The following is a 12211-nucleotide window of genomic DNA, read 5'->3' as shown; positions in this document are numbered from 1 at the left end:
AAGTCACATTTGATCAACCTCATTCTTTGAAGTGGATGTAATGTATTTAGATTTTCTAAAGGACTTCAATAAGGTACACTTGGCAAACACATACCTAGGTTCATGTGGGGGTGGCACAGGGGTTAGCACTGCTGCCTCACACACCAGGGGCGAAATTCTCCCCCAACGGCACGATGTCCGGCAACTGGCGCCAAAACCTGCGCCAATCAGACGGGCATCGCGCCGGCCCAAAGGTGCGGAATGCTCCGCATCTTTGGGGGCCGAGCCCCAACATTGAGGGGGCTAGGCCGGCGCCGGAGGGATTTCCGCCCCGCCAGCTGGCGGAAATGGCGTTTGGTGCCCCGCCAGCTGGCGCGGAAATGCGGCGCATGCGCGGGAGCATTAGCGGACGCTGACAGTTTCCCGCGCATGCGCAGTGGAGGGAGTCTCTTCCGCCTCCGCCATGGTGGAGACCGTGGCGAAGGCGGGAGGGAAAGAGTGCCCCCACGGCACAGGCCTGCCCGCGGATCGGTGGGCCCCGATCGCGGGCCAGGCCATCGTGGGGGCACCCCCAGGGTCAGATCGCCCCGCGCCCCCCCCCCAGGACCCCGGAGCCCGCCCACGCCGCCTGGTCCCGCCGGTAAATACCAGCTTTAATTTACGCCGGCGGGACAGGCAATTTCTGGGCGGGACTTCGGCCCATCCGGGCCGGAGAATTGAGTGGGGTGGCCCGCCAAGCGGCACGGCCCGATTCCCGCCCCCGCCCAATCTCCGGTACCGGAGACTTCGGCGGGGGCGGGGGGGGGGGGGGATTCACGGCGGCCAATGGCCATTCTCCGACCCGGCGGGGTGTCGGAGAATGACGCCCAAGGTTTAACTCCGACCTCGGGCCATTGTCTGGAGCTGACACGTTCTCCCCGTGTGCGTGTGGGTTTCCTCCGGGTGCTCCGGTTTCCTCTCACAGTCCAATGATGTGCAAGTTAGGTGGATTGGCCGTGATAAATTGCCCCTCAGTGTCCAAAGGTTATGTGGGGATGCTGGGTTAGAACGTAGAAGCGGGTGTAGGTAGGGTGCTCTTGCAGAGGGTTGGTGCAAAACTGATCGGCCGAATGGCCTCCTTCGGCACGGCAGGGATTCTATTGCTCGATATGGCGATGTTGGTAAAGAGCAAAACAGAAAGCGAACCAGCTAGAAAACGGAGCGTGGGTCAAGATGAAGTGATTAGATGTTGCAATCGTGCAAAGGGGTGAAATGAGGAAAGGGAGGGGGTTCAACACCTCCATACACAAATGGGTCCAAACGTTTTTATGACAGTGCGGCACTCCCTCAGTACTGACTCTCTGACAGTGCAGCACTCCCTCAGTACTGACCCTCTGACAGTGCGGCACTCCCTCAGTACTGACCGTCTGACAGTGCGGCACTCCCTCAGTACTGACCCTCTGACAGTGCAGCACTCCCTCAGTACTGACCCTCTGACAGTGCGGCACTCCCTCAGTACTGACTCTCTGACAGTGCGGCACTCCCTCAGTACTGACCCTCTGACAGTGCAGCACTCCCTCAGCACTGACCCTCTGACAGTGCAGCACTCCCTCAGTACTGACCGTCTGACAGTGCGGCACTCCCTCAGTACTGACCCTCTGACAGTGCAGCACTCCATCAGTACTGACCCTCTGACAGTGCGGCACTCCCTCAGTACTGACCCTCTGACAGTGCAGCACTCCCTCAGTACTGACCCTCTGACAGTGCAGCACTCCCTCAGTACTGACCCTCTGACAGTGCAGCACACCCTCAGTACTGACCCTCTGACAGTGCAGCACTCCCTCAGTACTGACCCTCTGACAGTGCAGCACTTCCTCAATACTGACCCTCTGACAGTGCAGCACTCCCTCAGTACTGACCCTCTGACAGGGCAGCGCACCCTCAGTACTGACCCTCTGACAGTGCAGCACTCCCTCAGTACTGACCGTCTGACAGTGCGGCACTCCCTCAGTACTGACCCTCTGACAGTGCAGCACTCCCTCAGTACTGACCCTCTGACAGTGCAGCACTCCCTCAGTACTGACCCTCTGACAGTGCAGCACTTCCTCAATACTGACCCTCTGACAGTGCAGCACTCCCTCAGTACTGACCCTCTGACAGGGCAGCGCACCCTCAGTACTGACCCTCTGACAGTGCAGCACTCCCTCAGTACTGACCCTCTGACAGTGCAGCACTCGCTCACTGACCCTCTCACAGTGCGGCATTCCCTCAGTACTGACCCTCTGACAATGCGGCACTCCCTCAGTACTGACCCTCTGACAGTGCAGCACTCCCTCAGCACTGACCCTCTGACAGTGCAGCACTCCCTCAGTACTGACCCTCTGACAGTGCAGCACTCCCTCGCTGACCCTCTGACAGTGCGGCATTCCCTCAGCACTGACCCTCTGACAGTGCAGCACCACTCAGTACTGACCCTCTGACAGTGCAGCACACCCTCACTGACCCTCTGATAGTGCGGCACTCCCTCAGTACTGGCCCTCTGACAGTGCAGCACTCCCTCAGTACTGGCCCTCTGACAGTGCAGCACGTCCTCAATACTAACCCTCTGACAGTGCAGCACTCCCTCAGTATTGGCCCTCTGACAGTGCAGCACTCCCTCAGTACTGACCCCCTGACAGTGCGGGACTCCCTCAGTACTGACCCTCTGAGAGCGCAGTACTCGCTCAGTACTGACCCTCTGACAGTGCAGCACTCCCTCAGTACTGACCCTCTGACAGTGCAGCACTCCCTCAGTACTGACCCTCTGACAGGGCAGCGCACCCTCAGTACTGACCCTCTGACAGTGCGGCACTCCCTCAGTACTGACCCTCTGACAGTGCGGCACTCCCTCAGTACTGACCCTCTGACAGTGCGGCACTCCCTCAGTACTGACCCTCTGACAGTGCGGCACTCTCTCAGTACTGACCCTCTGACAGGGCAGCGCACCCTCAGTACTGACCCTCTGACAGTGCGGCACTCCCTCAGTACTGACCCTCTGACAGTGCGGCACTCCCTCAGTACTGACCCTCTGACAGTGCGGCACTCTCTCAGTACTGACCCTCTGACAGTGCGGCGCTCCCACAGTATTGACCCTCTGATAGTGCGGCACTCCCTCAGTACTGACCCTCTGACAGTGCAGCACTCCCTCTGTACTGACCCTCTGACAGTGCGGCATTCCCTCAGCACTGACCCTCTGACAGTGCAGCACTCCCTCAGTACTGACCCTCTGACAGTGCAGCACACCCTCACTGACCCTCTGATAGTGCGGTACTCCCTCAGTACTGGCCCTCTGACAGTGCAGCACTCCCTCAGTACTGGCCCTCTGACAGTGCAGCACTTCCTCAATACTAACCCTCTGACAGTGCAGCACTCCCTCAGTACTGACCCTCTGACAGTGCAGCACTCCCTCACTGACCCTCTGACAGTGCGGCATTCCCTCAGCACTGACCCTCTGACAGTGCAGCACTCCCTCAGTACTGACCCTCTGACAGTGCAGCACACTCTCACTGACCTTTGATAGTGCGGCACTCCCTCAGTACTGGCCCTCTGACAGTGCAGCACTCCCTCAGTACTGGCCCTCTGACAGTGCAGCACTTCCTCAATACTAACCCTCTGACAGTGTAGCACTCCCTCAGTACTGGCCCTCTGACAGGGCAGCACTTCCTCAATCCTGACCCTCTGACAGTGCAGCACTCCCTCAGTACTGATCCTCTGACAGTGCAGCACTTCCTCAGTACTGATCCTCTGACAGTGCAGCACTTCCTCAGTACTGACCCTCTGACAGTGCAGCACTCCCTCAGTACTGACCCTCTGACAGTGCAGCACTCCCTCAGTGCTGACCCTCTGACAGTGCAGCACTCCCTCACTACTGACCCTCTGACAGTGCAGCACTCCCTCAGTACTGACCCTCTGACAGTGCGGCACTCCCTCAGTACTGACCCTCTGACAGTGCGGCACTCCCTCAGTACTGACCCTCTGACAGTGCAGCACTCCCTCAGTACTGACCTTCTGACAGTGCGGCACTCCCTCAGTACTGACCGTCTGACAGTGCGGCACTCCCTCAGTACTGACCCTCTGACAGTGCAGCACTCCCTCAGTACTGACCCTCTGACAGTGCGGCACTCCCTCAGTACTGACTCTCTGACAGTGCGGCACTCCCTCAGTACTGACCCTCTGACAGTGCAGCACTCCCTCAGCACTGACCCTCTGACAGTGCAGCACTCCCTCAGTACTGACCGTCTGACAGTGCGGCACTCCCTCAGTACTGACCCTCTGACAGTGCAGCACTCCCTCAGTACTGACCCTCTGACAGTGCGGCACTCCCTCAGTACTGACCCTCTGACAGTGCAGCACTCCCTCAGTACTGACCCTCTGACAGTGCAGCACTCCCTCAGTACTGACCCTCTGACAGTGCAGCACACCCTCAGTACTGACCCTCTGACAGTGCAGCACTCCCTCAGTACTGACCCTCTGACAGTGCAGCACTTCTTCAATACTGACCCTCTGACAGTGCAGCACTCCCTCAGTACTGACCCTCTGACAGGGCAGCGCACCCTCAGTACTGACCCTCTGACAGTGCAGCACTCCCTCAGTACTGACCGTCTGACAGTGCGGCACTCCCTCAGTACTGACCCTCTGACAGTGCAGCACTCCCTCAGTACTGACCCTCTGACAGTGCAGCGCTCCCTCAGTACTGACCCTCTGACAGTGCAGCACTTCCTCAATACTGACCCTCTGACAGTGCAGCACTCCCTCAGTACTGTCCCTCTGACAGTGCAGCACTTCCTCAATACTGACCCTCTGACAGTGCAGCACTCCCTCAGTACTGACCCTCTGACAGTGCAGCACTCCCTCACTGACCCTCTCACAGTGCGGCATTCCCTCAGTACTGACCCTCTGACAATGCGGCACTCCCTCAGTACTGACCCTCTGACAGTGCAGCACTCCCTCAGCACTGACCCTCTGACAGTGCAGCACTCCCTCAGTACTGACCCTCTGACAGTGCAGCACTCCCTCGCTGACCCTCTGACAGTGCGGCATTCCCTCAGCACTGACCCTCTGACAGTGCAGCACCACTCAGTACTGACCCTCTGACAGTGCAGCACACCCTCACTGACCCTCTGATAGTGCGGCACTCCCTCAGTACTGGCCCTCTGACAGTGCAGCACTCCCTCAGTACTGGCCCTCTGACAGTGCAGCACTTCCTCAATACTAACCCTCTGACAGTGCAGCACTCACTCAGTATTGGCCCTCTGACAGTGCAGCACTCCCTCAGTACTGACCCCCTGACAGTGCGGGACTCCCTCAGTACTGACCCTCTGAGAGCGCAGTACTCGCTCAGTACTGACCCTCTGACAGTGCAGCACTCCCTCAGTACTGACCCTCTGACAGTGCAGCACTCCCTCAGTACTGACCCTCTGACAGGGCAGCGCACCCTCAGTACTGACCCTCTGACAGTGCGGCACTCCCTCAGTACTGACCCTCTGACAGTGCGGCACTCCCTCAGTACTGACCCTCTGACAGTGCGGCACTCCCTCAGTACTGACCCTCTGACAGTGCGGCACTCTCTCAGTACTGACCCTCTGACAGGGCAGCGCACCCTCAGTACTGACCCTCTGACAGTGCGGCACTCCCTCAGTACTGACCCTCTGACAGTGCGGCACTCCCTCAGTACTGACCCTCTGACAGTGCGGCACTCTCTCAGTACTGACCCTCTGACAGTGCGGCGCTCCCTCAGTATTGACCCTCTGATAGTGCGGCACTCCCTCAGTACTGACCCTCTGACAGTGCAGCACTCCCTCTGTACTGACCCTCTGACAGTGCGGCATTCCCTCAGCACTGACCCTCTGACAGTGCAGCACTCCCTCAGTACTGACCCTCTGACAGTGCAGCACACCCTCACTGACCCTCTGATAGTGCGGCACTCCCTCAGTACTGGCCCTCTGACAGTGCAGCACTCCCTCAGTACTGGCCCTCTGACAGTGCAGCACTTCCTCAATACTAACCCTCTGACAGGGCAGCACTCCCTCAGTACTGACCCTCTTACAGTGCAGCACTCCCTCACTGACCCTCTGACAGTGCGGCATTCCCTCAGCACTGACCCTCTGACAGTGCAGCACTCCCTCAGTACTGACCCTCTGACAGGGCAGCACACTCTCACTGACCCCCTGATAGTGCGGCACTCCCTCAGTACTGGCCCTCTGACAGTGCAGCACTCCCTCAGTACTGGCCCTCTGACAGTGCAGCACTTCCTCAATACTAACCCTCTGACAGTGTAGCACTCCCTCAGTACTGGCCCTCTGACAGTGCAGCACTTCCTCAGTACTGACCCTCTGACAGTGCAGCACTTCCTCAATCCTGACCCTCTGACAGTGCAGCACTCCCTCAGTACTGATCCTCTGACAGTGCAGCACTTCCTCAGTACTGATCCTCTGACAGTGCAGCACTTCCTCAGTACTGACCCTCTGACAGTGCAGCACTCCCTCAGTACTGACCCTCTGACAGTGCAGCACTCCCTCAGTACTGATCCTCTGACATTGCAGCACTTCCTCAGTACTGACCCTCTGACAGTGCAGCACTTCCTCAATACTGACCCTCTGACAGTCCGGCACTCCCTCAGTGCTGACCCTCTGACAGTGCAGCACTCCCTCAGTACTGACCCTCTGACAGTGCAGCACTCCCTCAGTACTGACCCTCTGACAGTGCAGCTCTCCCTCAGTACTGACCCTTTGACAGTGCAGCATTCCCTCAGTACTGACCCTCTGACAGTGCAGCACTTCCTCAGTACTGACCCTCTGACAGTGCAGCACTCCCTCAGTACTGATCCTCTGACATTGCGGCACTCCCTCAGTACTGACCCTCTGACAGTGCAGCACTTCCTCAATACTGACCCTCTGACAGTGCAGCACTCCCTCAGTACTGACCCTCTGACAGTGCGGCACTCCCTCAGTACTGACCCTCTGACAGTGCGGCGCTCCCTCAGTACTGACCCTCTGACAGTGCAGCACTCCCTCAGTACTGACCCTCTGACAGTGCAGCACTCCCTCAGTACTGACCCTCTGACAGTGCGGCACTCCCTCAGTACTGACCCTCTGACAGTGCGGCGCTCCCACAGTACTGACCCTCTGACAGTGCAGCACTCCCTCAGTACTGACCCTCTGACAGTGCAGTGGGGGTCAGCACCTGCCCTCTATCCAGCCCCACTGCTTCACGCCCCCCATGCTCTAAAGTATAAATTTGACCCCATTTTCCGTTCTCTCCAGCTTTGGCAAAGAGTCGTCCAGACTCTCCCCACAGAGGAGAGTCCCCGTCAGACCTGCTGAGGCTGTCCAGTACTTTCAGTCTTTGTTTCACATTCCAGCATCTGCAGAAATGTGCTTTTATCTTCGTGTTTACTCATTCAGTCTGGGAAACTTTGTTCTCCAACAACCGCACTTTCTATTCGAATGATCCCATTCTCAATACTTCACACTAGCTACACCACAGAATACAAAGAGCAAAGATCAAAGAAATGTACAGCACAGGAACAGGCCCTTCGGCCCTCCAAGCCCGTGCCGACCATGCTGCCCGACTAAACTACAATCTTCTACACTTCCTGGGTCCGTATCCCTCTATTCCCATCCTATTCATATATTTGTCAAGATGCCCCTTAAATGTCACTATCGTCCCTGCTTCCATCACCTCCTCCGGTAGCGAGTTCCAGGCACCCACTACCCTCTGTGTAAAAAACGTGCCTCGTACATCTACTCTAAACCTTGCCCCTCTCACCTTAAACCTATGCCCCCTAGTAATTGCCCCCTCTACCCTGGGGAAAAGCCTCTGACTATCCACTCTGTCTATGCCCCTCATAATTTTGTAGACCTCGCTCAGGTCGCCCCTCAGCCTCCGTTGAATATCTGCTGTGGTTAGAAATAAACGGTGGGCAAACTCCTGAAATAAGTCTTCCCAACTTTAAGCTATATTTCAGCCACTCATGCCACCATCCGGCATCTGAAAATGCCTGTCTGATCTGAGCAAATCTCTGAGCTGGAGCTGAATTATGTGAAGCTGGTTGTTGTAATACTGAAGGACGCATTATGAAGGAAGAGGCAATATGGACGTAGGAATTAGAAGCAGAAGTCGTCAATTCAGCCCTTCGAGCCCGCTCCGCCATTCAATCAGATCCTGGCTGATCTCTTCCTGGTCTCTAATCCACCTCCCCGCCTGCTCCCCATGTCCCTTTAACCCGTTATTTTATCAGAAATATATCTATCTCTTTGTGGAAACCATTTAATGACTCAGATTCCACCGCACTCTGGGGCAGCGAGCTCCACAAATTCACCACCCTCTGCGAGAAGTAGTTCCTCCTCATCTCAGTTTTAAATCTACCGCCTCTCAACCTATATCCGCGACCTCTCGTTCCAGATTGCCCCACAAGGGCCAACATTTGGTCCACATTTACTTTATCAATCCCTTTTAGTATTTTATAAACCTCGATCAGATCCCCTCTCATCCTTCTAAACTCCAGCGAGTATAAGCCCAAACTGTTTAATCTCTCCTCATCCGTCAACCCTTTCATCCCCGGAATCAATCTGGTGACCCTCCTCTGAGCTGCCTCCAATGCCACCCCATCCTTCCTCAAATAAGGAGACCAAAACTGGACACAATACTCCGGATGTGGTCTCACCAACACCCTATACAGCTGCAACACTTCTCTACTATTAAACCCTAGACCTATTGCAATTCCGGATCCGTGGTTAAGTCATGTGAAGGGATAAAAATGGTCATTCCACTGCCTGGTTTGTATCTGGGAATATCCTCAGAGTAATACTCCGGACACCTGATGGAGCTGTTGTTCATCAGCCCCACGGAATGAATCCTCGAGTATCACTGCCTTTGCTCAGCTGTTTCTGAGTCCTTGAAAGGAACAAAAGAAAGGAACGGGAACACTTCCTTACCGAGCAACGTGTGAGAGAAGCACAACAGCCAAACAACGGTTTCAGCCCAGGACCTCATGTTCCCGCGTCTATATCCCGGGATCGCAAACGCTGGCTACTTCTTTTCCGATCTGGCGATGACCAGCTCACCGAATGTAGGGAAAAGGTTTGAACCAACAGGGAACACTCCTGGTTATTTTAGAACTTCCTGCGATAAGTAGCAGCAGGAAATCTGTGCAACCTGACTGAAATGCAGCCAAGAGGACAGTTTTGTTACAATGATTTACAACAACTCAGCAGGGAGATAGTGAAAATAGGAAGACTGCAATAAAGATAGCGCTGCTAAAACCCCGGGTCACTGCTGAGATCCAGCGTCTATTCGAATGAACTCTCCCAGGTCCATGATAAACTCAAACACATAGCTGTGCGAACAGTACAAACTCATTATTACATCAAGTGCACCCTTGTTTTGAGCAATTAGACGCTGGGTCTCTGAGTTATGCATCATGTCTGCAACTAATGAGGTGGTAACATTTAAAGCAGTCTTTCTCAATCCAGACAATTACAAACAGAATGAGCTTGGTGCCAGTCAATATTACCAAGAGCATCATTGGAGAAACACACATTTTCAAACAAAGCACAGCTTTTCAAAACAAGCAGATCAACTGAATCATCCTTTCCAGCTCAAACAAAGATAATCTTAAATGCTAAACCGTTAAGTTAGCTCCAGAGATTTGAGCACGGAATCCTGGTTCACATTCGTCTCCAGTCCTGAGGGAGTGCTGCACTGTCAGAGGGTCAGTACTGAGGGAGTGCCGCACTGTCAGAGGGTCAGTACTGAGGGAGTGCTGCACTGTCAGAGGGTCAGTACTGAGGGAGTGCTGCACTGTCAGAGGGTCAGTACTGAGGGAGTGCCGCACTGTCAGAGGGTCAGTACTGAGGGAGTGCCGCACTGTCAGAGGGTCAGTGCTGAGGGTGCGCTGCACTGTCAGAGGGTCAGTACTGAGAGAGGGCTGCACTGTCAGAGGGTCAGTACTGAGGGAGGGCCGCACTGTCAGAGTGTCAGTACTGGGGGAGTGCTGCACTGTCAGAGGGTCAGTACTGAGGGAGTGCTGCACTGTCAGAGGGTCAGTACTGAGGGAGTGCTGCACTATCAGAGGGTCAGTACTGAGGGAGTGCCGCACTGTCAGAGGGTCAGTACTGAGGGAGTGCTGCACTGTCAGAGGGTCAGTACTGAGGGAGTGCTGCACTGTCAGAGGGTCAGTCCTGAGGGAGTGCTGCACTGTCAGAGGGTCAGTACTGAGGGAGTGCTGCACTGTCAGAGGGTCAGTACTGAGGGAGTGCTGCACTGTCAGAGGGTCAGTACTGAGGGAGTGCTGCACTGTCAGAGGGTCAGTACTGAGGTAGTGCTGCACTGTCAGAGAGTCAGTACTGAGGGAGTGCTGCACTGTCAGAGGGTCAGTACTGAGGGAGTGCTGCACTGTCAGAGGGTCAGTACTGAGGGAGTGCTGCACTGTCAGAGGGTCAGTACTGAGGGAGTGCTGCACTGTCAGAGGGTCAGTACTGAGGGAGTGCTGCACTGTCAGAGGGTCAGTACTGAGGTAGTGCTGCACTGTCAGAGAGTCAGTACTGAGGGAGTGCTGCACTGTCAGAGGGTCAGTACTGAAGGAGTGCTGCACTGTCAGAGGGTCAGTACTGAGGGAGTGCTGCACTGTCAGAGGGTCAGTACTGAGGGAGTGCTGCACTGTCAGAGGGTCAGTACTGAGGGAGTGCCGCACTGTCAGAGGGTCAGTACTGAGGGAGTGCTGCACTGTCAGAGGGTCAGTACTGAGGGAGTGCTGCACTGTCAGAGGGTCAGTACTGAGGGAGTGCTGCACTGTCAGAGGGTCAGTACTGAGGGAGTGCCGCACTGTCAGAGGGTCAGTACTGAGGGAGTGCACAGTACTCTCAGTACTGTCCTGGAAATGTCAACCCTGATTTTCGTGGTTAAGGGGGAAATTGAACCTTGAATATTCTGTGTTGTAGAGGAGACTGCTCCTCACTGCACCAATCTGACACTGAAGCACTGAGCACGTTTATTGTCACAAATTAAAATACGGTTCGATTGGCAAGTTTGAGTTGTGTTTTTTTACCTGGTTTTCTGGAAAACAGATCCGATTATCGTCCGTTAATCCTGCCAACAAAGGAGCAATGAGTCATGAGAGTCCAACAACAGGGGGGGCGTCATTCTCCGCCCCCAAGCGGGTCGGAGAATGGCCGTTGGCCGCCGTGAATCCCGCCCCCGCCTGTTGCCGAAGTCTCCGAAGGGAGAAAAGTCGGCGGGGCGTTAATGGCGCCGCTGCCGTCGGAGAATGGCACGGTGTGCGCAAGGCAGCCGATTTTCGGCCTGCCGATATTCTCCCTTCCGGATGGGCCGAAGTCCCGTCGACGTGATGACCGTTCACGTCGACGTAAATTAAAACCTCCTTTTCATCGGCGTGACCCTGTGCTCCAGGTTCACGCCGACCAGCGTGGAGGTGGGTGACGGCCTGGGGGGTTGGCCGCTGGGCAGGGCGATGGCGTGGCCGCAGTCTGAATGTGTGGGGAGAGGTGTGTCTAGGGTTGCGTGTGTGTGCGGCGGGGGGGGGGGGGGGGGGTGGTTAGAGTGGGCTGGGCTCCGGGGGAGTGCCGGGAGGGGGGTCCGTGCCGGGGAGGAGGATGGGAGGTCCGTGCCGGGGAGGGTGATGGGGGGGGGGGGTCCATGCCGGGGAGGAGGATGGGGGGGGGTGTCCGTGCCGGGGAGGAGGATGGGGAGGGGGGTCCGTGCCGGGGAGGAGGATTGGGGGGGGGGGGGGGGTCCGTGCCGGGGCGGGGATGGGGGGGGGTCCGTGCCGGGGAGGAGGATGGGGAGGGGGGTCCGTGCCGGGGAGGGGGATGGGAGGTCCGTGCCAGGGAGGAGGATGGGGGGGGTCCGTGCCAGGGAGGGGGATGGGGGGGGTCCGTGCCGGGAAGGGGGATGCGAGGGCAAGTGAGTTGGTCCACCTGGCCAGGTGCCAGCCTCCAACAGTTGGACCCATGCGGTCCATGCCACCTGGCTGGGGGGAAGGAGGGGATATGGGCAATGATGACATGTCGTCGTTCCCCTCCCCCCCACCAGGCCGTCATGTTTTCCGATCATCCAGCGATGTTGGCCGCCGTGGCGGCAGCCACTAATGTCTATGTTGCCCTGGATGAGGAGGAGGAGGAGGAGCGTGCCAGAGAGGCGGCGCAGGCTGCCGCAGAGGGGCAGGCGGCAGCCGCCCAGGCTGGAGGGACACCTG

General features: G+C 56.7%; 1 protein-coding gene across 4 annotated transcripts in view; it reads right to left on the bottom strand.

Moving 5' to 3' along the window:
• Positions 1–9191, bottom strand: part of LOC140408258 (uncharacterized) — a 62325-nt gene extending 53134 nt beyond the window's left edge. For 2 of the 4 annotated variants that reach the window (XM_072495219.1, XM_072495217.1), the window contains exon 1: positions 8934–9191. In XM_072495219.1, the coding sequence (XP_072351320.1) occupies positions 8934–8991 (58 nt within the window). In that variant the 5' untranslated portion in view covers positions 8992–9191. The remainder of the gene's footprint in view (positions 1–8933) is intronic. The other 2 variants (XM_072495218.1, XM_072495220.1) reach the window with 2 other exon arrangements.
• Positions 9192–12211: the final 3020 nt, after the last annotated feature.

This window comes from Scyliorhinus torazame, chromosome 3 (assembly GCF_047496885.1).
Source record: "Scyliorhinus torazame isolate Kashiwa2021f chromosome 3, sScyTor2.1, whole genome shotgun sequence".
In the NCBI taxonomy this organism is placed as follows: domain Eukaryota; kingdom Metazoa; phylum Chordata; class Chondrichthyes; order Carcharhiniformes; family Scyliorhinidae; genus Scyliorhinus; species Scyliorhinus torazame.
Note: the sequence above shows the minus strand (reverse complement) of the source record. Positions and strands in the feature narration are given on the sequence as shown.